Source organism: Trichechus manatus, unplaced genomic scaffold (assembly GCF_000243295.1).
Source record: "Trichechus manatus latirostris isolate Lorelei unplaced genomic scaffold, TriManLat1.0 scaffold00020, whole genome shotgun sequence".
NCBI classification, from domain to species: domain Eukaryota; kingdom Metazoa; phylum Chordata; class Mammalia; order Sirenia; family Trichechidae; genus Trichechus; species Trichechus manatus.
This window is the reverse complement of record NW_004443956.1, coordinates 11,845,316-11,873,003: the sequence shown is the minus strand read 5'-3', so window position 1 is coordinate 11,873,003 and position 27,688 is coordinate 11,845,316. Positions and strand designations below refer to the sequence as shown.

General features: G+C 44.1%; 2 protein-coding genes across 4 annotated transcripts in view; one reads left to right on the top strand and one right to left on the bottom strand.

Annotated features, from left to right (window-relative positions):
• Positions 1–13,079, top strand: part of SLC25A26 (solute carrier family 25 member 26) — a 160,031-nt gene extending 146,952 nt beyond the window's left edge. The window contains exons 6-8 of one of the 3 annotated variants that reach the window (XM_023727941.1): positions 4,422–4,486; positions 5,772–5,845; positions 10,833–13,079. In XM_023727941.1, coding sequence (XP_023583709.1) covers positions 4,422–4,486; positions 5,772–5,845; positions 10,833–10,950 — 257 coding nt within the window. In that variant the 3' untranslated portion in view covers positions 10,951–13,079. Of the gene's footprint in view, positions 1–4,421; positions 4,762–5,771; positions 5,846–10,832 lie in introns of those variants that run through there. The other 2 variants (XM_023727939.1, XM_023727940.1) reach the window with 2 other exon arrangements.
• A 71-nt stretch (positions 13,080–13,150) lies between these two features.
• The window catches only part of LRIG1 (leucine rich repeats and immunoglobulin like domains 1), a 124,004-nt gene continuing 109,466 nt past the window's right edge, over positions 13,151–27,688 (bottom strand). The window contains exons 12-19 of the mRNA XM_004372769.2: positions 25,704–25,867; positions 18,674–18,994; positions 16,925–17,206; positions 15,994–16,413; positions 15,405–15,530; positions 14,736–14,882; positions 13,851–14,135; positions 13,151–13,751 (exon numbers count right to left, since the gene is read on the bottom strand). Coding sequence (XP_004372826.1) covers positions 13,495–13,751; positions 13,851–14,135; positions 14,736–14,882; positions 15,405–15,530; positions 15,994–16,413; positions 16,925–17,206; positions 18,674–18,994; positions 25,704–25,867 — 2,002 coding nt within the window. The 3' untranslated portion in view covers positions 13,151–13,494. The remainder of the gene's footprint in view (positions 13,752–13,850; positions 14,136–14,735; positions 14,883–15,404; positions 15,531–15,993; positions 16,414–16,924; positions 17,207–18,673; positions 18,995–25,703; positions 25,868–27,688) is intronic.

Sequence of the window (27,688 nt, the reverse complement as noted above, 5' to 3'; positions counted from 1 at the left end):
GGAATGATTACCATTTCAATAAAAACAACCAACATCCAGAAAATTAAAAATTTATTATCCCAATAATTTGTATTATCAATTGCAAAGGGTAGTATGTTAATAAAAGTACAAGATACAGTCATCTCCTCTAATACGGTCACCTTGTTTTCTTATCTACAGTTCTAATGAGTAAAAGAGTTTTTCCAAGGTCTGAAAAAACTCCATTACTTGTCAGTAAATCCACATATATTTAGCAACAGATAAAATAAGTGCATTTCTTGTTTATACTCTTTGTTTTTAAATTTTATTTGGCACAGACGTGGATCCAGAGGAACAAGGTTACTATTTAAAAACCTTTCTGAAGGATAAATATCATTTGAAAATATTCTAAATTGTGAAAAAGCACTATTCTGTAAGAATCTGGTGCAACAGTGTGCATTACACAGTGTAGAGAAATGGCTAAGGACTGGCCATCTTTCAGACCTGACGTGCTTACACGCTGCACTTTCACGTGGCCGTAAAGGCGGTGAAGAAACTAGCCCTTAGGGCAGAAGTCAGATTGCTCATCCATGTGTGCTTCCGCCAGTTTAAATTGGTTAACTCGTTGCAGATGAACCATTCTCTGTGCCATCCTTGGCATGCTATCTTGTCCATGCTTGTTCTGTAAACTATTTGGCACGAGTATCTAAACATGTCTCTCGAGATTGGAGGTGTTGATGGCTTGTCATGCTCGCAGATTCTCTTGGCTTCTGGTCAGGGGTTAAAATAGGCAAAATAAAATGACTTTACCAACTTCCTCACTTAAAATTAACTTCTAAACATAAAACCATAATGCAGTCTAAGTGATTATGATATTTAGTACTATAATGATGTTTGCTACCCTAGTGTTTTGTGATTAGTTTCTCATAAAGAACACCTACTTACACATTCCCTAAGAGAAAAGAGGCAGGATCTCCCCATGGCTTGAAATTCTAGACGAGGATGAAAAGGGGTATTTGGTTAACAGATGAGAAGGCTTGACACAATCTTTAAAACACGAACACGTTTTTGCTTGTTGTTTGTTTTAAGCCCTCCACATCTGGACCCTTGTTTAGAGATCATGCAAAAGAGGTGCATGAAGATGCTCCTGTCCCTCCTAGACTAGTCAGGGGAGGCCAGGCCCTGGGGAACCAAGAGTGGCAGCAGGGTTCCCCAGGTGAGCTCAGCGCCCCACCACATTCCCAGCTGCTGCCTGGAGGTGACAGCTCCAGGCCTGTTGTCAGAAGGTGGCTGCTTTGTCTAAAGACAATAAACACTCTGCATTTGTTCCCCAAGGACACCTGAAATGTAGTTTCATTGTACAAGTTTACTTTCCCTGAATCTGGTCCTTGAAAGCAGTCTGCCTGGCATTCAGTAAAAACCTCACTCTAGTGGAGACCATGGGAAATCATTTCACATGTGACCTGAACACTAAGGCAGCCTATACTTGCTGTACCAATAATTATTTCCTGTCTAAGATGTTAGTATGTTCCTTATATTTATTACCAGTAGTTTATAGTCCCCTTAGGTAAAATGTAGAGAATAACCACATTTTAACTGAAAGTACAGGTCCTCCCCCCCCATTATGATCGGTTATTCTATTACATTATCTCCTTGGAGCCTCGTTAAAAAACATGGTAACGTTTGTGAATTAAAGAAATCTTTTTATGTTTAAAGACACCCAAATTGATTTATTACTAACTTACATAAAGCACAGTTTTCATCATGGTAGTGAAATTAGGACCTATTCTAGCCATTGTGTGTTTGTCTTTAACTTTTCTTCACATTACTTTAATGAAACAGATTGTTGACCCTCATAAACGTCTAAGAGGATATTGTCAGGCATCCGGCAGTGAAGGAAAGGTAGACCTTTACTGTAGCCAAAATAAGTTTGATTTGCAGTATCCAAATTTATTAGAAGACAAATAATTTTCAACATAGGTGACTCATAAAAGTTTGAATGACCAGACGGGGGACAAATGATCTTCCTTGTCAACCTTTAGGACTTTTCAGTTGGTTTAGGACAGTTTGTGAACATTTTCAAATTGGAAAATGGTATATGCACTTCTGAGTCTTAACTTTCAAATTTTAATTTGTCTTATATACCCAGGCCATTACGTAGTGGAAAGAGCACTGCTTTCGGAGCCAAGATAGGCCTGGCTTTGAGTGCTGGCTCCATGCAAGCAGTGTGGCCCTGTACAAGTTGTCTGTAAAGCAGGATAATAATACCTGTGCAAGTGAGGTGAAATAATCAATGCAAGTGACTAGTACAATGCTGGGTACCAGACGCAAAGGAAGTCCCCTTCCCTTCCTTTTAAGGACAAGTTGAAATCTTCAATCTGTAAAAACTCTAGACCTTTGTCCATGGCACCCACTAGGCATGTTTGAGGGTCTGCTGTGTATGCTGGGCTAGTGACAGGAGGAGAACTCACACATCCCTGACCACCCAAGAAAGAGTTAATCACTTGTTGAGTACTGTGAGCCAGGCACTGTTCTAGACACTTTGCAGAGAGTCAGTTAATCCTCGTCTTACAGGAAGTGGATATTACTGTCTGTACTTTACAGATGAGAAGACTGAGGTCAGTAGGGCCAAGTGGCCAAGAGCTCAGGCTTTGGAGTCAGACAGACTTCATAGTCCCAGCTCTGCACTAAGTTCAACCTTCTACAAGGTAGTCAACCTCTAAGCTTCAGTTTTTCCACCTGTAACATGGGATGAGAGTACCTGTTCCTCACAGGGTCATTTATTTAGAGAATAAGAAATTTACCCAAGGCCAGTCAAATAGCAGAGCAGAAATTTCAGCTTTGGTCTTTCTGGCTCCAAGAAGGGTTCTTTCAGGGTGGGAAGTTCTGGAATAGTACAGGTTTGTTGCCTGATTCCCTCCGTTCCTCCTTCCTTCACTCCCTCCCTCCCTTTTGGTTTGTTTCGATCTTTTGTTTGATGGATGAGAAGCCTTCTTGGACTCTTTTCTGTAATTAAAAGTGTATTTACTCCTCTAGGGCAGAATCTGTAGTTAAAAAAAAAACAATGAAAGAGTAGGACTTCAGGACTGCATCCACAAAATTTTAAGACTTGAAATTTAGCAAGTCTCTGAATTATAGGCAACTTTTGAATTTGGAGGAATGTGTTTCACTTATCCATAATGCAAAGTGGCTTAAAACAAAGGGGATTCTGATACTCATGTTAATTAACACTCCTTAAGATCTCCTGGTTCATGGGTAATCAAAATGGAATGTCAAATCATAAATAGGTACATCTTTTAAAAAGTCAGTGTCATCCTAAATGTTACCAAATGGAGGAGGTTCAGTGTAATGATCTTATTTTGGCAACATATTGAGAGAGATACTTGGCAGAGATCAAGTGGCCTTCTTGTCCACACTCCACACAGCTCAGAGGGAGTGGCGGGTGGACAAGAAGGCCCTATTTCAAGGAGAGCACTATTCTGGGAGCCCCCCTGGCACACGCGTGCTCTGCTCAGCCGTTACACAGAGGCCTCTTTCACCCTGGCTTATGCAGCCGAATCTTTAGAAAGCCCTTTTGGCTTTATTATTTCTGAGAACCTTTGATTTATCTCCTCACAGCCTCTTGGGGTTTAAAATGTGTCTCTGTTCCATATTAAATAAAATATTGACACCATAAATTGTGGCTTCTGTTTTCTAAGGAGAAAAAAAAAGTCCTCCCATTCCTCTGTCCACAGGTGTGGACAGGTTTAAATTCTGTGGACAGCTTAGAAATCACAGTATTTAAACAGAGAAGAGGAGAGAGAGAAGGTAGGAAGGAAGCCAGAAGGACAAGACTGACTCTAAGAAGCCGCAGAAGAGTTTAGAAACGTAGTTTCTCTACCTGGCCTGCTATCAGGAAGCCTGTGAAATACAGAAAGCTTGACCTTGTAAATCTTTTAACTTGAAGAATCCAGCCCTTTATACCAAAACTCCCCATAGTGATGCACGTGTTTCTATGTGTCTATTTTGTTGTATGCAGAGTAGAGACAATAGCAGCATTTGGAGCCAGTTTAAAGAACATGGCCCATGGGAAGGCACGGACCCTCTAGGTCAGGAGGAGCCCCTCATACTGAGAGTGGGTGACTGACCGTATGCACACCCGCCGTGTACGCACGCACTCGGGTTCCTTTGCTAGCATATGAAACAGCCAGGTATAGTGTGGGGCTCGTTTTTTGACCTGGGTGTAAAGCAGTATCTGGTCACCTCTTTTTGTATGAATTCTAAATCGCTGCAAAAGAACCTAAGCACGTGGATAAAGGTTTTACATGTGTACATCCCATTCTTGAATCCCATTCTTGACTCAGTGGACATAGTAATAAAGAAGTGATTTTGGCAGCGTTATGAGGAATTATAAAAATGATAAAATCCCTGTATATTCAGTAAACAATATCTCCCTCGTGTGTTGGGTATTTTTATATGCACAGGTGGATTTGCGGCTATGGTCACCACGCCTCTGGATGTGGCAAAGACAAGAATTATGTTGGCAAAGGTGAGTAGTAAAATAATGCTGTGTCGGTACGACAGGTGCTTACTGCATCTGTTAGTGCTAGAACTTATACGTATATAGAAAGAATAAATATAGCACTTGCCTGAAAGATCGGCAGCCTTCTGCCAGTATTCCCAGAGGTGCTCTGTTAAACTGCTGAAGCCAACGGTGACACAGTATCCACAGTAGTCACTGTGACCAATGTCTATGTAGCATTTTACATTTCAGAATCATTTTTTACCTACATTATGTAAGTAAGCGGGGCTGTTATGCTGTTGTAGGTGGTAACTTTCGAACTTGTTGCCGTCGAGTCGATTCCAACTCATAGCGACCCTATAGGACAGAGTAGAACTGCCCCATAGGGTTTCCAAGAAGCACCTGGTGGATTCGAACTGCCAACCTTTTGGTTTGCAGCCGAGCTCTTAAACACTGCACCACTAGGGCTCCAATTGTGCTATAGGTAGTCCCACAGTCTGGATTGTCTGATTTATGATTAGATTCAGGTAAAATATATCTGCGCTAATATGTATTGTAAGTAATACTATTTCCAAATCATCTCTGTTTTTGTGATGGCAGGCCCAAGGCTCAGAGGGGTGACGTGCTTCATGCCATGCACGTGGGCTCTGAGCATAGGTCATGCTTGGCCTTCACTGAGCAAGTTAGGACAGTTGTCAGAATTGTTAAAAAGTTGTGTTAAAAAACAAAATTGTTTTTAAAAATGCTAGACCAAGAGATCAGGGAATGCCATATATAATATATAAATGAACAAAAACAATAAAAAACAAAGTCAGATCATTGTGGAAAAGTAGGACAAATATGAGCAGAATTCTGGGGCTTAGGCTGGCAGGACCAAACCTAAGAATGTCAATCGTGTTTTAAATTGAACATGGCATTCTTTATTAAACGTGTTTATTAGCTACTTAGTTTCATAATTCTGCCATTTGTACTGGTTATTCCTCATCCTTTATAGAATATTACTTTCTGACTTTTTCCTGGTAGATAGTTAAACACAAATAATCTAGGCAAGCTCTGCTGTTGGTTTGTGAGAGAAACAGTTCAGAAAAGCAGCTTCCCGTGCAGCACGGGCCAAGTCAGTAGTTGCCATGAGTGCTGAACGGAAGCGTTTCTTGCTGAGCAGGATCCAGAGGATCCTAAGAAACGCCCCGTCTGTTTGAAACTGTGTCCTTGATGAGGGTGGTAGGGGCCACGTACCTGAGATATTTGAGAGGCAGCTCCAAGTTGGAGAGTTTCATAAAATGGCTTACTTCACCTTTGTCTTTTCCTCCAGGCGGGTTCCAGCACTGCCACTGGGAACGTACTCTCTGCGCTGCATGAGGTCTGGCAGACACAGGGGCTGTCAGGGTAAGGACGAGAGGGATGGCCAGCTGCCTTTCCACCTCTCCACCGCCTCTTCCTCCTTCCTCTGAGGTCCCCTACGTCGCCTGAGATTGGACGAGCACCTTTCCTTTCTTCTGCTTATGTCCTAGTTATGGTTGTTAGGCGCCGTCGAGTCGATTTTGACTAATAACGACCTCGTGTGACAGAGGAGAACCGCCGCACAGGGGTTCCAAGGCCGTAATCGTTACAAAAGCAGAGTGCCACTTCTTTCCCCCACAGAGCAGCTGGTGGGTTCGAACCACAGACCTTTCAGTTAGCAGAGCACTTAACCAGTGTGCCACCAGGGCTCCTTTGGTCCTACTTAGGAATGTTTTTATATTGTTATTATATATTTACTGATATTTGTTAAAATGTTACATTTGGTGTTGTATATGTGAGATCATATGGCACAATCAAGTTGATGCAATATTCCAGCCCAGTAATTCTCAGCCTTGCTCATCTTGGTGTTAGAGGATATTCACAGCCAGGTGATGGGCTGCAGCATTAGTAAAATAGGTTTCAGTTTACACAGTGCAGGGATGCCGAGTGAGCGAGGGTAGCAACGTTAGAGGGAAACATTTGTGCTCTGGGTGTTACACCTATTAGTAGTAGCAAATTACTTTCAACATAGTGCAGTGCATGATACCTTGGTTGTTCTCTATTATTAAGTGCTTCTTGGAAGAAGTACAACCAGAATGCTCCTTAGAAGCAAGGATGGCGAGACTATGTCTTTCATACTTTGGACATGTTGTCAGAAGGGATCAGTCCCTAGAGAAGGACATCATGCTTGGTAAAGTAGAGGGTCAGTGAAAAAGGGGAAGACCCTTAATGAGATGGATTGACACAGTGGCTGCAACAATGGGCTCAAGCATAACAACGATTGTGAGGATGGTACAGGACAGGGCAGTGTTTCGTTCTGTGGTGCATTGGGTCGCTAGGAGTCAGAACTGACTCAACGGCACCTAACAAGTGCCTCAGACTTCTGGCATCATTTAAAGAGCTCTCTCTTCAGCATTGCTTTTACAACATAAACCTGTAAAGCTGTCTAAATGTTGAGATCTGTATAGATATACGAAATTACAGTTTTCTCTTTGAAATCATCTACCAGGAATTTTCCTGTGAGACAAGCAGCAGCCTCCTTGTGGAGTGGGTCAGGAGTGCCAATGTAAAAGCAGAGCTTCGGGCCTCTTGGGATGGTGCTACTACCGCCTCATCCCAGTGCTGTGTGAGATCATTTATTTGGCTGTAGTTTTTGGGTGCATTTGGCAGGCTATAATTTCAAGAATTTGATAGTCTGTGTAGCATGAAGCAGGTAGGTTAGGCCCCAGTTAAGATGTTTGCAGGAGAGTGACCCTACCCCCTCTTCAAAATTTCCAACTGAAAAGTAGGTAACATTGGATGGTTTTATTTGTGTGACAACTCTGGTGGATTGGTGGTGGCTGCCTGGGGGACTCAGGATTTTGAGATGGGGCTGGGTTTTACAGTGAGGAATATGGTGCTGATTATTGATGTCTAGCATGAGCCTGGGGGAATCGTGGTGGTATGTGTGCCAGGAATCTGCCGTCTGTGGCTAATATATCATGAGGTTACAGACCTGCCCATATCTGAGGTACATTCATTCTTGCACCGATTCTACATTTAACAAAGTAACAGTGAGAGAAAAATGAACTCTAGCGCAGCTTATTCATTGGCACGAATTCTTAAGTGGGTCAAACAGTGATGGGGCCACACACGGAAATACGTGTGCAGTAGCCCTCTAAGATCGTAACAAGCCAAGCTGCTGAATGTCACTGTCTTGTTTCCATGTATTTCGTGGTAGATGCTCTGACAGCTGTCGACAACACGTTTGCCATTGCCCTCGGGTCTGTGGAGTTTGCCTTTCCTGAGAAAGTGAATGTATGTGGGGATGGCAGAACTATGGCCACTGAAAGCTTGTAGAGAAGGACATTCCTTGAATAGATGACTGAAAACAGACGTTGCCTGTCCCAGTTGTGGGGTGCAGTTTGTGACTAGGCGGTGCCAGTTAGGGCAGGGGCTTCGTAAACATGCCAAGGTCCTGTGTCTTTTTTCTGTCCCCACTGTCAGCCCTGAGAAGACAGTTTGGATTTTTCCTATCAAAGTCTTAAGCCTTGGGCTGTAGGTAGAAATCACAGTGTAATCCTTAGTATATCTGAATATTCCAGGCAGCAGTGGTTTTCACTTAATCCAACCTCCAACCTAGAAATGAGTTTTAGCCTCCTGGTCAGTGATATGATAAAAGAAGACAAATAATTTGGCAAAAAAAAAAAAAAAACTACAACAAAAAGCAAACCAAAAACAGCCCTCCAGACTGCAGCAGCTGTTGTGAACCGTGGTCCGAGGCCTCCGAGGCCTTGAAGCTGTCTCAGGTCTGCTTCCAGACCTCGTGGCTCCCGCACCAAGCCACCGCGGTCTGCTGTCGCCCTCCCTGCAGGCACACACCCAGCACAGAAGTCGCAGCAGCTCCTCCCACACCGCCTCCCCGCCTGCACTGGAATGGTGCTCACCTGTCAGGGTGAATGAAACTGGTAACCACAGTCGTCTCTCCAGGCGGATTCACACAGGAGCAGACCGTTCCGGTGCATGTTTGGAAGATCTGCTCTAGGTCAAACTCCAGGTTTCTCCTAAATAAAAGTATCACATGCTCATTCAGTGCAGGAGGCAGAAAGCAGGTGGGACGCCTGCTTGTCCCGATTGCTCCTTCCTGCTTTCCGTCTGTTATAGTTAATTGCCTGGCTTTTTGTTTTCCTTGACTGTGTTCTTATGTAATAGCTGCTGCTGCCACGTACGCCGGACGCTGTGCACTTCTTACCACATTCGACGTGCGTCGCTAGAACACAGCCCTGCTCCACGCAGAGTCGTCTTTACCTTCATTCGGGGTGGGGTGCTCACTGTACAAATTACTTTAAGGCTGTAATTATGATAATAGATTCAGTTGTCATCTAGTGAAACCATAAACTGCTTCCATCTGCCTCCTGCCAGGAGCAGCTGAGTTCATTAGCAGCAAAAGCTGAACAAGACACTGGCTTTTCGGAATAAGTAAGAGAGGGAGAATTCAGGGCTTCGAACCGGTTCACTCTAGACATACTAAGGGTGGAAATGCAAACTGTCAGCAGGGGTTTGAGCCGGAATGAACCGGTTCGAAGCCCTGGGAGAATTCCATGGCAAACATGGCTTCCCGCCCTTTCTCTCTGTAGGATAGGGGCAGTGAGATTAATCTGTTTTTCAGGCCAGAGGGACACAATAGCCTCAAAGCACTAATACATGAGTTTCTGCTCTCACCAGCCACCTCATACAAAAACAATTTGCCTGATGCTGAGCTGAACAACTTTTTTTCTTCCTTACAAGTGTGTTTTGGTCTTCTATAGAATTTTCATGGTTATTTCTAGACAAGAAGAAGAGGTTCTTAAATTTAAGTATTTTACTTTAAATCCTGCTAGCTAACTAAAAAGTACCCACAAAACCACTCTCAGATCCCCGTTTTCCTCAGGCGAGCTGAGTGCTGACATACAAAGAGGAGGGGAGGTGACCTTTCCCACCCACCAGTTAGGCAGAAAGGAAGTGGCCAGGGCAGCTGCGAGTTATCCAGCAGGACTTCCTTCCTGGCCACTTTTCTCGTGAGCCACCATTTAGCTTGCCGTGTGCTTTCTTCCAGACCTGAATGGACGCACAACTGTTGTTGCCATAACTTGACCACTTTTAGTTCTTCCCCTAGACTAGAATTGATGTCTTTTCACTAGTATGTCCACTAGTTCTGATTTTCTAACTTTGGCTTTCTGTGTACAGAAGTGATACTCATGGTAAAAGTCCAAATGCTATAGCAATACAGACAGGGAATGTCTCCTGTATGCCTGTCCTCTGTTCCTCCCATGGTTTTCAAACATGCAATCATGTTATAGGTACAGCTTCTGGACTTTTTAAAACTTATTTTGTATATTTTCTGTGTCGGTATCTATGGACTACCTCATTCTTATCCTGATCTTCCACTGTGTGAACATACTGTATGAGAATTACTTAACCGTAGGTGGGTTGTGGGCAGTTTTTTGGTTATCCAGTGCCACCATGAACATCCTTGAACAAATACCTGTACACAGCTTGGCGTCAGTTGCTGTGGCGCTGCTTCTACCCAGGCTCCATACAGAACTATGGAAGTTTCTAAACAGTGAATTCCCAGCTTACACTCACAGTAATATTGATATGTGTGGCTCCCACTTTCATCTTTGGCACCTTTAATATTGAAGGGCATTAAATCTCATTGTTTTATTTCTCATTTCTTTCATTGTTCCAAAGTGCCACATTAATGCTGACTGGCCTTGCATGGTGCTGCAGATGGAGCCTGCCTGGAGGTGACCCCCTTCCCAGCTGCAGCCCTTCCTGTCCTTAATTAGGGGAAGAGAAAACAATCTATGGAGACTTGATTCCCTCTTGTGGCTTTGGGGGGGGTCTCTAAGGAAACAGAGCGAGTCACCGGGAGGAGCAGCAGGGTTGTCTGAAAAATCTCCCCCAGTGCACAGGACCACCACCAGAGACTTCACGATGGGAAAAGCTAGCAGCCTCACCTAGTAGCTCTTTGACTCCTTTTTAAAAAGTGATTTCATCATCTCTAAAATGCGAATCATGTCTCACAGGGTTGCTTGGGGAAAAATGGTCTGGAAGATTTAAAAAGAACTATTGTTGGGAGGGTCGTTACTTGACTTAATTGTGAGTGCTCACGAGTAAGCTGTTTGGTATTTAGCCGCTTTAGCCAGCAAACAGCTGGGCTCAAACGTCAACAGGCCTGCTTGGGAATGTAATCTAGTGCCATTCTAAACGAAGAAGAAAAGCACATTTTAAGTGCTCTGTGGGGCTTAATGAGCATGATGTGTTGAGTTGAACAAGCTGTGGTGTTGGAATTTGTTAAACTTTTACACACACACGCATTTTTAAGATCTTTCCCCCTGCTCTTTTTTTCTAGATTATTTGCAGGTGTCTTCCCTCGAATGGCAGCGATCAGTCTGGGGGGTTTCATCTTTCTTGGTGCTTACGACCAAACTCGCAGCTTGCTGTTGGGACTTGGCAGAGAGACCCCATGAATCAGAGGCAGCCCAGCATCCACGTCTTTCAAAAAAGGGGACTGCTGTGAGAACCATCTCCCTTCCGATGAGCAGCTGCCCACCATTTGAACAAAACACAGTGCTAAAATCCAATTCTGCTAAGATTACAACACTGAGAATGTGTCCTCTATGGTACAGGCTGGCCGGCATGAAGTCATCAGCTTGTGTGCCAGAAAGTTAGAAAAGAGCAAAAACTAATTAATGTTTTACACTGTTTTCTCAGACGCCCTTAATAAACAAGTTTGGTAATGGTGAGGCCAGGCCCTTCAGAGCTTTCATTTGATCTGTAGCTGATCTTCACTTCCTGCCACCTGATAGTGGAGGCAGCAGAAGGCAAGATGGGTGGGTATAGGTTTTAAAAAAATGGCTACACTGGGGAAAAGTTGTGTATGGTGGGTGTGGGTTCCCCTGTCCCCGGTTAATTCCTAGTGTGTGAGCTTATAGCTTAGTTTAAAAAGAACAAACTACAGGTGCATAGCAAACATTCTTTCTGGGTAACCTGGCTGCTGTTTTGAATTACCCTCAGATTTCACCTAAAAAAACAGACTGATTGATTGATTGTATTATTTTACAGAGAAGTGGCCAACAGCCCATGTGGCATATGAAAGAAAGCAGTTGCAGCTCAAGTGACTAGTTGGGCCCAACTGGCTTGGGGGCAAGGAGGCACGGTGGGCCCTCTGGGGAAGCTGGGCCACAAGCCTCTGTTTTCAGTCTGAAAGGAACGGCTGGCCAGCCTCTAGGAAGGAAGCAGCACACTGTTTCCAATCTTTAAGCTCAACCTTGAAAATAAAAGGGATGCAATGGGAAGGTCGCCATACTTTGGGATTTTAGAATTTGACTAATAATAAGCTCCAGGTTTAGAAAAATTCAGAAGGCAAAAAAATCTCAGGAATCTAGCAGCATTGTGTAAGCTCTTCCCCGCAACAGCCGTGTATGATGAGTCTCCTTTTTTGGAAAAAAAGAAGTAATTAAAGGCAGGATGACTGGCTTTGTAAGGGATACTGTGGAAGGGATACTGTGGAATTCAATGGGATAAAGCAATGCTGGTTAAATAAATGTATGCAGAAGAATGACCCCCACTCACACACTTAACATTTATAAATGAACCTTTATTAAAGACACTTCAGTGCCATTTGTTAGATGCTTCAATATTTTACACGTTTTTCAATGTACATTGTACCAAAAATTTCTATAAATAAATAACTTTGTACATAAAAAGTAATACTTCCTCTTTCACATTGCCTCTCAGAAGCAGCAAATTCACATATTTTGTGGAAGTAACAATCAGTTACGTGTTGAGGAAAAAACTCAATGTGCTTACCTTTTGGAACAGTGTGACATCTGACAGTAAAATTTAAAACAGGTAACCATTTTGTCTAATCCCCACCTTCAGCTTTTTGCCAAGGGCGCTTGCTTTCTGAGATTTTTAAGGACCTTATTTGTTTCCATTTTGTTTCCGTTTTTTTACTGAATTTCACATTGGCACTCACAAGATGGTTAGCTACAGGTCCTAAAAGTGCAAATATACCCAGAACCCAGGTCAGGGGCTGACTGTTGTGCAGTCCAAGCCCAGTTCTGTCTATGTGAGGGGGTGATGTGGATAGGCCTGCTCCAGGTCCTCAGTAGAAATAAGCTAGCCCTGAAAAGGAAGAACTTTATCCTTTTTTTAATCCCCCAAGGCCAATGCAATATTCAGCATATTGGCAAAACTAAAAACACCACTACTGAAAAATCCACAGGTACCAACACCAGCAGCCTCTTAAGAAAAAGCCTCAAATGACAACCGAACGACACTGACAAGACCACATTCGCTTTTATCACAAAGTGAGCATCAAAGGCAAGGCAGGCAGTGCTTAGTGTTCTGACTGATTGTTTGCAGTGGATTAACACCCTCACTCTGCTTGTTAAAGAACTTAAACCAGAAATCATTTCACTGCGTGGGCAAATGACATGTGCACCTCTGGGCTCAAAAGGAAGGAGTGCCCACAGGTGAGCAATAATGACGTGAGGTTACTTCCGACTCAGAGGAGCGCTCTGACTGTAAAGCACCCAGAACTCTGATCCTATGAAGTGCAGTATGAATCCTTCCCACCCCAACTGTTGGGAGCAAATGTGGTTTTAGCTTCTATAAATTCCACTCATGCATTAAGGCACAGAACTAACCCAACCTCCCCAAATTAAACAGCAACCTGATATGAAAAATAATATTGCCAAAAATGTACAATATTTTTTCTGTTAACCATGCACTAAAGATCAAAATAGCCTCTGTAAAAGATATATAATATATATGAAATCTCTGAAAAACTCTTATGTACAATGGTACCAAATACTTTTTCTGCCTTTTGTACACAATAGCCTCTTTGCATTTCTGTGCTTCAGATGCAAGTCCTCTGAACTACTGATACTCCACATGGAAGTTAAAACTATATACAAATCAGTGACGCTTGAACCCAAGCTTCCTCACAGCCTCTCCTACCTCTCCTTCCTGTATGAGATTGAGACGAGAGCTGAGGTAGACAAAGCCTAGATTTTCGGTGCAAACAGCAGTGGCACACTCCGCTTCCCAGGGAGCTGTCCCGTCAGTGGTGTGGACTCAGGACTGGAGTCGCATGCCTTGGGGAGGTGCCCATTGGAAAGAAGCAAGTGCTGGGCTTCACTGGGGACGTCAGGAAAGCCTGAGGCGGCTTCCGGGAGCTCAGGACTGCCTGAAGTTAGCGCAGACGAAGGCTGTAGGTCTAGGGAGTCCGGCTCACACAACCTTGCTAAAGTCCAAGAACCTCCTACGAGAAAAGAGGGCACGTGAGACCGTTCTACCAGCCTTGACCATTTAAGTCCCAACACTCCTGCTAGTGACTCCACAGAAGGCAATAAAAAGTTACCTTTTCCATCTAGAGGAGCCACTGGCTTTTTCTTCAAGGATGTCAGCATTCTGTCGTGGTTACTGGGGTAGAGGGAACCCCTGCAGTTGGCACGGGACCCATCAACAGTCCCACTGCTCAGGGGTTGTGGAGAATATTCTCGGTCACTCCGACTGGGCTCCTGGCTGCTTACTGTACTTGGCTGTGCGCCGTCTCTGGATGCAGGCTGAAGATGGAAGGCTTGTTCCTTGGAGTAGCTGTCCATATCAGTGCTGCAATCACTGCATACAGCCGGGCCACTGTGCTCTGGAGAACAAAGGCAAAGATGCATTAGAACCACTGCCGTCGGTGTCTCCGTGCACACCCGAGAGAGCAGTGCGTAACTCACTGCTGTGAGGTCAGAGCCCTGTTTACATCAACTAAACAGTTACTTCCCCCATTGCCAAGTGCACTCAGAGAAACAGGTCCAGGGCAACACCAAGCCATTAATGGAGAATGGGGACTTAATTTCTCACTCAGAGAATGCAGTCACAGAAAAATCGTCCCATTTGAGTTAGGTGTCATGCAGCGTCAAAAGTCGTCTAAGCAATTAGAAATGTAGTCTCAAAGTAGCCCTGGGGAAAAGGTTCTAAGACTCTCCATTTTGTTTAGCCTCGTCCCTTATTTTACTTGCTTATAAATCTAAAGAATTTACACTCAGGCTCATCACACTATAGATTTCTTTAAGAGACATCTTGTTCTGGAATTGAGAGAGAGCCAGGGCAGAGCTTTGTGCTTAGACACTGAATACAGAATTCTGAGATCGTAATAGACCAGTGACATAGCTTCCTTTTCATTTAGTGAGTAGATCAACCCAAATTTTGATTTTGAGAAGAAAATGTTTTTCCCGATGAAAGCATCTCATACCTGTTTCATGCAGACCAGGGGTCCTATCGGCTTTTGCTGTAATTTTCCAAGGCTCTTTATTATACCCTACACAGAGCTGGGGCTGTATGCATGCAACGCCGTGGGCGTCAACCTCTGGAAAGAGGCTTGCATCTCTCGGACAAACGCCTGCAATAAATTCCAACAGTCAGGAAGTCTGGGCCTACACATTCCACAATAAGCCATATAAAAGGAGTGGGGGCAAGGCTACTACTAGAACAGAGTCATTTTTTAAAAAATGTTCTTTAGAGGGGCCAAGCAAGGGACAATTTTCTACTACTGCCTTCCCAGCAGGTGGCCTTTCAGCATTCAGAGCCAGACTGTGCTCAGGCTCCCCCTGGGGCGAGCTTTCTAGTATAAGAAAGCCGGCAACACAGCAGACCTGGACTCCTCCCCTATACAAGGACTGGGTTGGTTTCATGACCTGTAATGTCCTTTGCAGCTCTTATTCCAGGTAATCCTACCTATCCTGATTAGCAGAAGCTGAGCCGAATATAGTGACTTTCTGGAGGACGGGATTTAAACCTTGCAGAATGTGCTCAGGCGGAGTTCAGAACAAAAAACCACCGAGGCCTTCTGTCCTGCAGCCTTCTAGCTCACCGAGTGTGCCTGGTCTAACGCCAGGTGGCTTTGTTGGCGTTGAGGCCTTACCGTTGCTCTCAATGTGCCCATTGACCTGATGGCCACCCTCAGTCCTGACCAGAGTTTCCTGTCGGTCAGAAAGGGTCCCCTGAGAAGAGAGGTAGCTCGGAACATCAGGCGGCACGATGGTTTCATCTGCAAGGAGAAGGGACAGTCAAACGCCAGGGGCCCCAATCCAACCGACTAACAAGAAATGCAGACACGTATGCACCATCAGGCCAAGAAGACGGACCCACTTGACAGTGGCCACAGAGGCAGTGCAGAGCCCGTGCACTCTAGAAGCCCTGCCTCACAGAGCCTATCTCCCCTCTTACTCGGTTGCTAAGTCCACAAGATGGAGGGAATGATGGGAAAGACAGAGCTAACAGAAGGACAGCACTGTGAGGTCGTTTTAGGAGCAATCCCCACATGGCCCGAGGACAGCACACAAGACGTGTGTGCAACGAGATTTCACAACAGACTTAGATTTGACAGTGCTCCCCATCCAATGCTACCTTCCTGAAAGTTTACATGGTGCCAACAAGACTAAAGCCTCAGCCATCCAGTGACTCCACATTCCCGAAGGCTGTACAGTGCTGAACGTCCTGACATGCCTGACCTGTGTTGGTGACACTGTACTCCTCACTCTTCTTCCGGGTTTGGTAGATGATGCACACCCAGACCAGAGACGTCAGGACGATGCTGCACACCACAGCGATGGTGAAGATGCCCACGCTGGTCCCATCCTTCCTGCAGCTGGGGCTGGGCAAGACGCTCAGCTGGCTGTGAGCTCGCTCAGTGCCCAGGGCATTGGACATCTCACAGGTATATCTGCCCGCGTCCTCTGCCACCACATTCTGAACAACAAGCAGCTGGTTGCCAGGGGTGAAGTGGTGCCGCTCAGTGAGGCCCAGAGGCTGGTCCCCCTTGAGCCAGGTGATACGGGGCGGCGGGCTGCCGGTGGCTTTGCACTGGAGTGCCACCGTTTCTCCTACAGACACCACGCAGTCTTCCAAGGGCACCACCAAGGATGGAGTTTCTGCAAGAAGTCAGCAGAGATCATAAGGTTGTTCTGCGGGCCCCCCTTTCTACAGACCTGCCTTGTCTCTGGATGAAGGACAATTCAACATCTCAGTGAAATGCCATGTAAGATCCTGTATCAGAGCAGCAAGCTTTTCGGAAGAGCTTCTAACGCAATGACTAAATCATAAAAAGCACTCTGGGGGCTAGCTAGCCTCTGGCCAGAAAGGCTTCTATTGTTTCCAGACTGACCAGTGACAGAGCTGAGTCCATCCTGCCCAGGTCAAAGGGCAGTTCTCACTAGTGTCTAAGCCGAAGCCTTGCTATGAAGGCTCTCTTAGTTCACTGGCTATCATTTGTGTTTTGTTTTCAGAGATGGAGCCATTTGTTCAAGACAATCTTAAGTAGAAAGAGCCCACCACACACCCCCACCCCAGGCTCCACAGAGCAGGTGGATAACCTTGCCTCTCTGTATCTGTGATATTTAAGAGCCTCTCTCACACATGTACACAGTGTATCAGCAGGCGAACCTAGGACAGTCAGAGTGGCGTTAGCTGAAATGGAGCCGGCGGTGTTCTGGGCAGTACAGCTGTAAACCCCCATGTCATCTATTTTCACATCAGTGATGAAAAATACATCGTCATCTGGCATGACATGCATGCGTCGCTCCCGAGCAGCGGGGAAATCTGTGCCTCCGTCCTTCTGCCAGGCAATCTGGGGGTTGGGGTGGCCCCGGGCAGCACATTCGAGGCGGGCCATGGTGCCAGTCCGGATGGCAATGTCATGAGGCATTTTGGTGAATGATGGCAACACTACAAAACATACAGATAAGGATCAGGTTAGGGAAAGCTAGATGCAGAGACCAGGAAAATCCCCTGGCAAGCCGACCTCCCCACAACCCCATTCCACGCCAGTGTCTGCCCAGGGCTGACTACTGCCACCAAGAATGTGCTCCCTTGGAATGGGGAGCAGTGGGTTTCCAAGGGCTGCCAGCGGTCTCCCCACCACAGGGGAACATTTCCATTGGTCTCTCCTTGCACACCCTCGGCTATAGCTCCTCACAGTAAGGTTTACTGAGAACATTTTCCCCTGCTCTAACTCAGATGGTAATTGGGCTCTACAGGGGTACCTCACCAAGGCTAGGCCTGACTGATGCTTGCCTGCCTTCCCACCAGGAGGGAGCCTGGGAAACAAAGATACCCGTTCCATCAAGACGCAGACAGAGGGGATGGTATGTCTTCACCCTGGGTAAGGCAGTGGGATGGCTCTTCCCTCATGAAGAAAACAGTTATGGGAGGTGGTACTGATGCCATATTACAGTACACATGGGCAGAAAGCATTCATCTAGCGTGCTTGTTTTTCCCGAATATCCCTCAACAGAGTGGTGAGCACCCAGCCACACGCCAGGCATCACTGCAGTTTCCACCAAGGTTACTTCAGTGGAAAATCAAACCACTGAGTTTTCAAGAAACAATGAGAACTCCCTCAGAATAAGCCAAGACAGCCCAGCTAACGTGGTAAAGAATGTGTTTCTCTGTGGTTTGAAGGGGCTTGAAGAGCACAGCAGTTCTAGCACTCCTGATGACCCCTAAGCTAACTCTTTAATCAGAGGTTGCTCAATCAGGAAAATCGCATTAGGTTACTGGGGTACCCAAAAAACTCACTGCCACCGAGTCGATTCTGACTCAAAGACCCTACAGGACAGAGTAGAACTGCCCCACAGGATGTCCAAAGCTATAATCGTTATGGAAGCAGATGGCCAGATCTTTCTCCCATGGAGTGGATGGTGGGTTCGAACTACAGACCCTTCAGTTAGCAGCTGAGCATTTAACCGCTGCACCACCAGAGCTCCTCTGGTTACTGGTGTAGGCGACCCCATGTGTGCAGAGTGGAACTGCTCCATAGAGTTTTTAAGGCTGTTACCTTTTGGACGCAGCTCACCAGGCCTATCTTATGAGGTGTCTGTGGGTGGGTTTGAACTGCCAGCCTTTCAGCTAGTAGTCGAGCACTTAACTGTATGTGCCACCCAGGGGCTTGTGAGGATAACAAAAATACAAGGCTTATTAGCACCACAATTTCACTTAACATAACTGGATGAAAAAGTCACACACACACACACACACACACACACACAAAACTTCTGAGAGAATAACCCTTCAATCTGTGAAGCTTTGTGTGTCGCCTGTCTTAACCATCTCTACAGGGATAACAGAGAGCAATCGTGAGTGTGGCTTCACAGGAATCTCACACCAGAATAAAAAAAGATAGCGCTTCCATACCATTCACGGTTAGCCTGGCCTTGTGAGAGTAGGTGGAGCCAAAGTGGTTGGTGATGATGCATTGGTAGCGGCCCTCGTGCCCAAAAGTGACACGACGGAGGTGCAGAATGGTGGTGTACTCCATCACCTCCCCATCCTGCGCGCGGACGTGGGCGAAGTTCTCCATGTCGGCGTTGGCTAGGACCTCATTGTCCTTCTTCCAGGCAAAGGTCATAGGGGAGCTGCTGCTGCTGGCTGCCGAGCACATGAACTGGATATCCTTGCCCAACACAGCCATGGTCGTCTCTGGCTGGGTGATAATCTGGGGTTTTGGAAAGTCATCTGGGGGAAAAGGACCAAATGTAAGTCACCCAGGCTGTCAGTATATAGAGAGATCAGTTTCTGTTCAAACTACCGAGAAACTGTGTCAGACAGTGAGCAGGTAAAACATCCATGATACCAATCTTTCAGAGTTCCTGTGAGTTCTCAGTTCTCAGCTCCACCAAGCACTGTAAGGAAGTTGCACCATGGGTATGTAGTCTTATCCAATTACAAATCCACGAGTAGTCGTTGATTACAAATTAATCTACCAGTGCTAAATTATCAAACCAACCAGCAGTTTCCTTGAGATGACTACCACCGGCTTTACCTACTTTTACACAAAATGCACTTACGCAAAGGCATGCACCACTCATGACTGCATAGGCCTGACCCACAAGCTTTACTATAAAAAGTAGGGTCTGGCTTACTGGCCTGATAGAGACTGGAGAAAACCCCAGAATATAGCCCCCAGACACCCTTTTAGCTCAGTAATGAAGTCACTCCCGAGGTTCACCCTTCAGCCAAAGATTAGACAGGCCCATAAAACAAAACAAGACTAATGGGGCACAACAGCCCAGGGACAAGGACTAGAGGGCAGGAGGGGGCAGGAAAGCTGGTAATAGGGAACCCAAGGGCGAGAAGGGAGAGAGTGTTGACATGTCGTGGGGTTCTTAATCATGTCATAAAATAATATATGTACTGTTTAATGAGAAACTATTTGTTCTGTAAACCTTCATCTAAAGTACAATAAAAAAAGATTTTAAAGAAAAAAAAAAGTAGGGTCTGAAGTACATACAGAATGGCAAAGACCTCCAAAACTCCCTAAAAATTCCAATAAAAGCAATGAACCATAGCAAAAATAATCAAAATCATCCTTTTCAGAATTCTGGAAAGTAACCAAAGGTTTACAACAATCCATGGAGCATTGACTCAAAAAAAAAAAAAAAAAAAGTGCTGAATCTCAGCCTTAACTTTGTGGCATCTTAACTTGTCCTAGTCCCACTCCTGTCTCCACGGCTCTACAGTAGCCCTGAAACCCTTGCAGTCTAGCCACTATTGAGGGGGACAGAATGGGTTTGGAGTACCCCTGAAGGCCCCCATCCTCAGGGGTACTATCATGTGACCTATCTCATGTGACCTATCTAGTAGCAGCCTGGAAAAACCCATTCACAGGGCTTGTCTCCATTTGACCTGACTCAGAAAATAACTGGCAGCCATTGTTTAACAACACAGGTGCTTGAGGCAGAAATACCAGTTAGGGCCAACAAGAGGCTGGCCAAAGAACTCAGAAGGAAAACAGTTTTTCACCATTATATAATGAACCAAATAGAAATTCTGGAGTTGAAAGTATAATAACTGAAATGAAAAATTCACCTGGGGGACTTGAGAGCAGAACCGAGCTGGCAAAAAAAGAACTGGCAAACTTGAAGATACGTCAATTAGAATTATCCAGTGGAGGATAAAAACAAAAAGAAAACAGAATGAAGAAAAATGAATAGAGCCCCAAAGACCTGTGAGACACCACCAACCATAACAATAAACAAATAATGGGACTCCCAAGAAAGAGAGAATTCATCGCTACCAGATCTGCCCTACCCAGAATACTAACGGAGTCCTTCGGGCTGAAATTAAAGAACACGAGACATTCAGTCAAATCCACATGGAGAAATAATACCATTAAAAGTAACTGCATAGGTAGGCATGAAAGACAGTATAAATACACATTTGTTTGTAACTCTTTCCTACTCTTATCTGAGTAAAAAATTAAGACACTATTAACTACAGAAAGTAATAATTATAAAACTGTGCTGGTGGGCTTATGATGTATAAAGATGAAATATTTATGATAATAACAACAAAATGGAAGAGGAAATGCTTTATGAGCAAAATTTTTGTATACTACTGATTGTTTTATATTATTAATTAGAACTACCATAGCAGCTATCAAGCAAATAAAAATAGTAAACCAACCAAAAAGGGGATTAAAATGGTACAGTAACTAATACAAAAGCAATCAGTAATGGAAAAATTAAAGGAACAATAAAGATAAAACATACGGAAGACAAATAGCAAATCTTAACTCATCAGTAATTACATCAAACATAAATGAATTAAACACTCCAGTCAAAAATCAGAGATTGACATAATGGATAACAAAACCATGACCCAACTCTATGGTACCTACAAGACGACAGACCTGACATTTAAAGACACAAATAGGCAAACAGTAACCAAAAGAGAGTTGGAGTGTCTATAGTAAGACAGAAAATTGTTACTAGAGGTAACATTTTATAACACTAAAAGGGCCAATCCATCAGGAAAACAAATACTATAAACATATACACCTAACAACAAAATTCTAAAATACATGAAGCAAAAACTGACAACTGATGGGAGAAATAGACAATCCAATAATAATAATTGTAGACATCAATACTCCACTTTCAACAATGGATAGAACTAGACAGAAAATCAAGGAAACCGAAGACTTGAACAAGCACTATAAACCAGCCAGACCTAACAGACTATCTATACAGCATTTCACCCAACAAGGGCAGAATACACATTCTTCTGAAATGCACATGGAATATTCTCTAAGACAGACCATATGTTAGGCCATAAAACAAGTCTCAATACATTTAAACAGACTGAAATTCTCCTACCACAACAAAATAAAGCTAGGAATCATTAACAGAAGGAATACTGAAACTAATTTGTAGAAATTACACAACATGCTTCTTTAAGTCCCAGAATAAATCATAAGAAAAATTAGAAAATACTTTGAGACAAATAAAAACATACCAAAACTTACGTGATACAGCTAAAGCAGTGCTTAGAAAGAAATTTATAGCAGCAAGTGCCTATGTTAAGAAGAAATATCTCTAATAATCTAACCTTCCACTTTAAGAAACTAGAAAAAGGAGAGCAAACTAAACTCAAAGCAAGCAGAAGGAAGGACATAATAAAGATTACAGCAGAAATAAATGAAAGAGACTAGAGAAACAACAGAGAACATCAATTAAATCAAAACTTGGTTCTCTGAAAAGATCATAGCTAGACTCCCCCTGTCCCCCAAAAAAGGGAAGACGCAAATGACTAAAATCAGGAATGAAAGAGGGGATATCTTACTACCAACCTTACAAAAATAAAAAGGAATACTATGAACAACTGTATGCCAACAAATCAGAGAAACTTCATCTGATGAAATGGACAAATTGCTATCAAAACTTACTCATAAGAAGAAATTAAAAATCTGAATAGATATAACAAGAGATTGAATTAGTTATTTAAAAACCTCCCACAAAGAGAAGCCCAAACCCAGATGCCTACATTGGTGACTTCTACCAAACACTGGAAGTAGAACTAATGCCGATCCTGCATAAACTCTTCCAAAACAGAGCAGGAGGAAACACTTCCCCACTAATTCTGGAAGTCGGCATTACCGTACCACCAGACATCACACACACAAGAAAAACCATCTCTTAGGAATGTGGAAAAAAATCTTTAACAAAATAACAGCAAACTGAATCCAGAAACATATAAAAAGGATTATATACCATGAGCAAGTGGGATTTATCCCAGGAATACAAAGATGTTCAACAAAAAAAAAAATCAATCAATGTAATACACCACATTAACAGAACAAATGAAAAAACTACATGATCATCAAAACAGATGCAGGAAAAGTATCTGACTAACAAATTTAGGAACAGAAGGAAGAAAACACAGGAGTAAATCTTTGTCACCTTGACCAAGGCAATGGTTTCTTATCTAAACAAAAGTACAGGCAACGAAAGAGAAAAGAGACAAATATGACTTCATCGAAAGTAAAAACTTTGGGGGCTTCAAAGGAAACTATCAGGAAAGTGAAAGGACAACTCACAGAATGGGTGGAAATATTTGCAAATCGTAGTCTGATAATGGTCTAATATCTAGAATATATAAAGAATTCCTATACAGTTCAGCTAAACAACTATTTGGTTTTAAGACTTCAGGTGCTATTTTTGGTTTAAGGTTTAGTGATTGTCTCATCCAGCTTACATGGCTCCAGAAATGCTGGATTCTGTAAGAATTTGAAATTCTGTTCTGCATTTCCCCCTATTGATCAGGATTTTTCCACAGACTTTGAATAAAACGTTCAGTAACGGTAGCCAGGCATAAACTCAACAACTAGAAGTTAATATGTAGTTAAACTGTGAGTAAAGGATTTGAATAGCTGTTTCTTCAAAGAAGATATACATGTGTCCAATAAGCATTTGAAAATATGCTCAATATCACTAGTTATTAGAGAAATGTAAATCAAAACCATAATGAGATACCACCTCACACCTACCAGTGTAGCTAAAATAAAAAGATGTTAATAACAAGGATGGGGAGAAATTGGAAGCTTTATATACTTCTGGTGAGTATGTAAAATGGTATGGCCACTTTGGAAAAGTTTGCAGTTCCTCAGAAGTTATAACACATAGTTACCATATGACCCAGCAATGCCATTCCTAAGTGTAGACCCATGAGAATTCCCATAAAAACATATATCAGATTAGTCATTAATAGCCAAAAAGTGGAACCAACCCATTAGCTATGAATGGATAAATAAAATGTGGTATATCAATACAGTGACATAGAATTTGTCAATAAAAAGGAATGAAATAATGATACATATTACAATATGGATGAACCCTGAAAACATGCTAGGGGTGAATTTTATGGTATATAAAACAGATTACCTTTTTAAATTATATTGCCTTTTAGCTTTGAGATGTAATTTATATACCATAAAATTCACCTCTTTAAAGTGTACAGTTCAGTGGTCTTTAGTATATTCACAGATATGCAACCATCGCCAGTCATTTTTAAAACATTTTTATCACCTCAAAAAGAAACCCTGCGCTCTTTAGCGATCCCCTCTTCTCCCCCTCCTTCCCAGCCCTAGGCAACTACTAATCTACTTTCTGCCTCTGCAGACTTCCCTATTCTGGACATTTCATATGAATGGAATCATACGGTATGCCAAAATCCAGCAGCTGATCCCGCCCTGGCTCACGCAGAGGTGAAGCCTATGCCCTATGGCAGGGAGGAGGGAGGCAGGGCAAGGAAGCTCAACTGCAGGGTACCTGATGAACAATGACTCACACAGCCATTGTGTGCCTAGATTATGGGAGCTGTGTGTAGCCTTAGTGTAATATACTCTATCTCACAGATGTCTTGACCCAGTTTTGAGGCCCTTGCTAGAGACAGGTCTATTTTCCTTCTTGAGCAACTAATTAAGTCCACTCTCCAACTACTCCCCGATCAGGTTCGCACGCTCCTGGGCCACCATGCACCTGCCCTCATCACCCCAGGGCAAGGTACTCAATAACCAGGCACAGCTTCTCTAGCCCCTGAGGCTGCAAAATTATTAAACATGCTCAATCCCCAGGAAGCCCAGGAAACCTAGCTAAGGCTACCCTGTTTACCATACATAACTTTCAGTCTCTCTCTCTTGATCTGTGTCTGGCCTTAACATACCCCATCCAACATTATACGGTTAAAACACTTAGGCCCTGATGGTGTAGTGGTAAAGTGCTTGGCTGCTAACCCACCAGCTGTTCCACAGGAGAAAGATATGGCAGTCTGCTTCTGTAAAGATTTACAGCCTGGGAAACCCATACAGGGTTGCTATGACTCAGAATTGACTCAATGACAAAGAGGTTTTTTTGAGATTGATCAGTAAGAAAAGCTCATTTTGGAAGGCTGCTACCATGCTGATAGTGTTTTTATGAGTTCTCCCTGGAAAGGGTCAGAGAAAGGCAGGCAAGCCTGCTCTCAGAAGTGCTGATGGTGGTAGGCCTACGTGTGGAAGGAAGGCCTCCTGACTCCATCAGGCACACTAGCTATTGCTATGGCCAAAAAGTAGGATGGAGAAGTAGGCCCATAACCACGAAGTGAGCTCTGGTTAGGACCATCAGAGCAGGGCTCCCCGGGCTCAGGGGTGGCTCACAGCAGGGACTCACACCTGTCCAGCAGTACAGATCTGGCCTGGGAAACCCAACCTAACTCCTGCTTAGAGCAAAAACCAGGAGCACTCAAAATTCATTCTCTGACCCCGTCTTCCTGACCATGAGGCGTCATCACTCCCATCTGAGCTAGCAGACATGTGTGTTCTCAGTTGTTCAACATTTTCTGCGCAACCAAACTTGGATCCTGATGCCCCTGGTCAAAAGATGGCAAGAGCTGCATTAAACAATCAGAAGGGAAAAGAATTTAGAGCTGCAAGGAGATTCCAGCAGTTTGGAGAAACAGCAAGAGTACAAGTCAACATCAAGGAATTTTTCTACTAGAGCAACTGTACTCCCGAGACTCCCTCTTCCTGCATTTAACCTTTCATTCTTGGGGTTGGAAAGAAACACATATTAAAACCCCAGCCTCATACACTGAGTAAATTCACAGCTCAACCCAGGCACCAGAGCCCTCTTGAAACAACAGAACCATGTTCCTGTAACCGATTACTGCAATTTGAAACTGTACCAACTCATTCTCCCTTCTGATTAAGTGCATGTCCTCCAAGAACCACATAATGAGGCGACTGTACGTAAATACTATGTGTGGTTTCAGTGGGAAATAAATTGCATCCAGCAGCTGATCTGTAACCATGGGTTGGGGTTACTCTGATCACAGGAATCACTCCCATAATGAAGAGTTCTTCCTGACCTCCTTGCCCTTCATGAAAAAGTCACAAAGACCGTCTTACCACACACAAAACTCTCTGGCGGTACTGAGAAAATGCTCTGGCCCTTCAGTGACTGGGGATGGGCACAGGTGGCTGTCACAAAGGCTTGCAGCATCCTCCCCATCAACCACGGGGGCAGCCACTTCAGCTGGCAGTCACACAGGAAGCTGTCACTGCTGATATGGCTGAAAGAAAAACAGAAGTGGGGGCTTGAGTGTAACCGCAAAGAAGAGATGTTCCTCAACCCACAGAATGATCAGTCACCTCCAGTCAGCTTCTGACGTTAACACTGCAAGCTGGAGTGGGGAAATGATTTTTCACACATTTCCTTCAATGACCTAGAACAGTCCATATAACCTACCTGGGGAGTCTGTTAAGATGCAGCTCCTCACTCAGTAGGATGGGCGTGGACCCCAAGACTCTGCATTTCTAACACGCTCCCAGGTGATGCTGATACTGCTGGTGCAGGGGCCTCACAGTAGCAGAAGCTGGTGTTGGCAAACACTGCTCTTCTGTGACCCTGGGAATGCCCTCTCACCTTTCTGGGCCTGTGACACGTCCAGTCGTGGTAAGCCAGCACTGTCCCCGCTTTGGTTTTTCCCACTTTCCCGATAAGCTACTTGGAATGAGACTGTGATCTAAATTCTGCAACAAATTCTAAGAAGGGCTCTTTTCCTATATGGCTGCTATTTTTTGATTTGGCAAAGCTGTGTGTTTTCTTACTTCCACATGTAAGGCTTGCCAACGTGCATCCTTCTTGTTTGTGTATTTATCTGCACACCAGCATTATTCGGGAGGCCAGCTGAATTCAGCTCCGCTCCCTAAATAGTGCTTGTGAGTTAACTGCCACTGCCCAGGGAGCATGAGAATGCACAACTTTGGTTTTGTGCGGCTCCAACCAAAACAGAGAATATTTTCTTTTTCATTTCTCAGCAACTGAGGATAAGCTTTTTAAACAGAAATCGGAATTGCCATCTCAGCGGACATTCCTTCCTGAGGAGTCACTTGAAGATAAGTCAACCGAAGAGTCTAGCTGCCTGATCCTGGAAGACCTCAAGGCTGTGAGCCGAGGAATGATGGCCGACCAACGACAAGGAAAAAGACCAACAAAGAAAATACACAGTCTCCCTGTAATGAACTGTCTGTGGCACAGGGTAACTAAAGGGGGTGCAAGCATGCTTAGAGAGTCCCAAAATGCCATGTAAGCTAATATTATATCAACAGCCTCCTTCTCCACCTGCCATTTTCCTCAGTAGTCAACAAGGCAACCAAATGGATGGGTTTTTGTTTTCTTCCATTTCACTCTGGCCTTCTAAGTGAGCAAAGAAGTTGTCAAACTAGTGAACAGCAAGGGGAATGAATCTTAAGTCAGATAATCCAGGGCTGACTAATTAAGTAAAATCTACTCTCCCTGCTGTTCCTCATCACTCCCAGATAAGTTATGCATCTTAACTTATCAACTCTGGAAAGTGCTTTTTTAAAGACTGAAATAGTTTATCTCAAAGCCATTAAAACTGCAATCCTTGCCCACATTAGACCTTGAAATCATATTAGATTTTGTATTTTTATTTGATGGGCAAGTAGCTCTCTGCTTAGAGGTATCTGGAGGGCTGCCCGGTGAAGGAGTTGTCAGGGCTGAAGCGCATTCATACTAAACATGGGAAAATGGCAGATTCTCCCTCGGCGTGAGGGCAGCTTCCCAGGAACGAGTTCTGGATGGTGGTTGAATAGGCTGCTGTCAGGTTCTGAAAAACTCATCAGCCTAGGTGAAGATCCAAAAGCTCTGTCACTGTCGGAAGCACCTAGGACTCCCCATCAGGAGGGCATTTGGCGTGACTGCCCCTTTCTGTGTAGTCAAGCGGGAAAGGCTGGGTACTCTGAATGAAAATCCAAGGCGAAGATACGGGACCAACACTGTGAGACTCATATGGGGGGCAGGAAGTATTTAATTTGAGCCACAGGAACAAATTGGGGAAAACAAATTTCCTATCTGTCCTTGGTTAGAA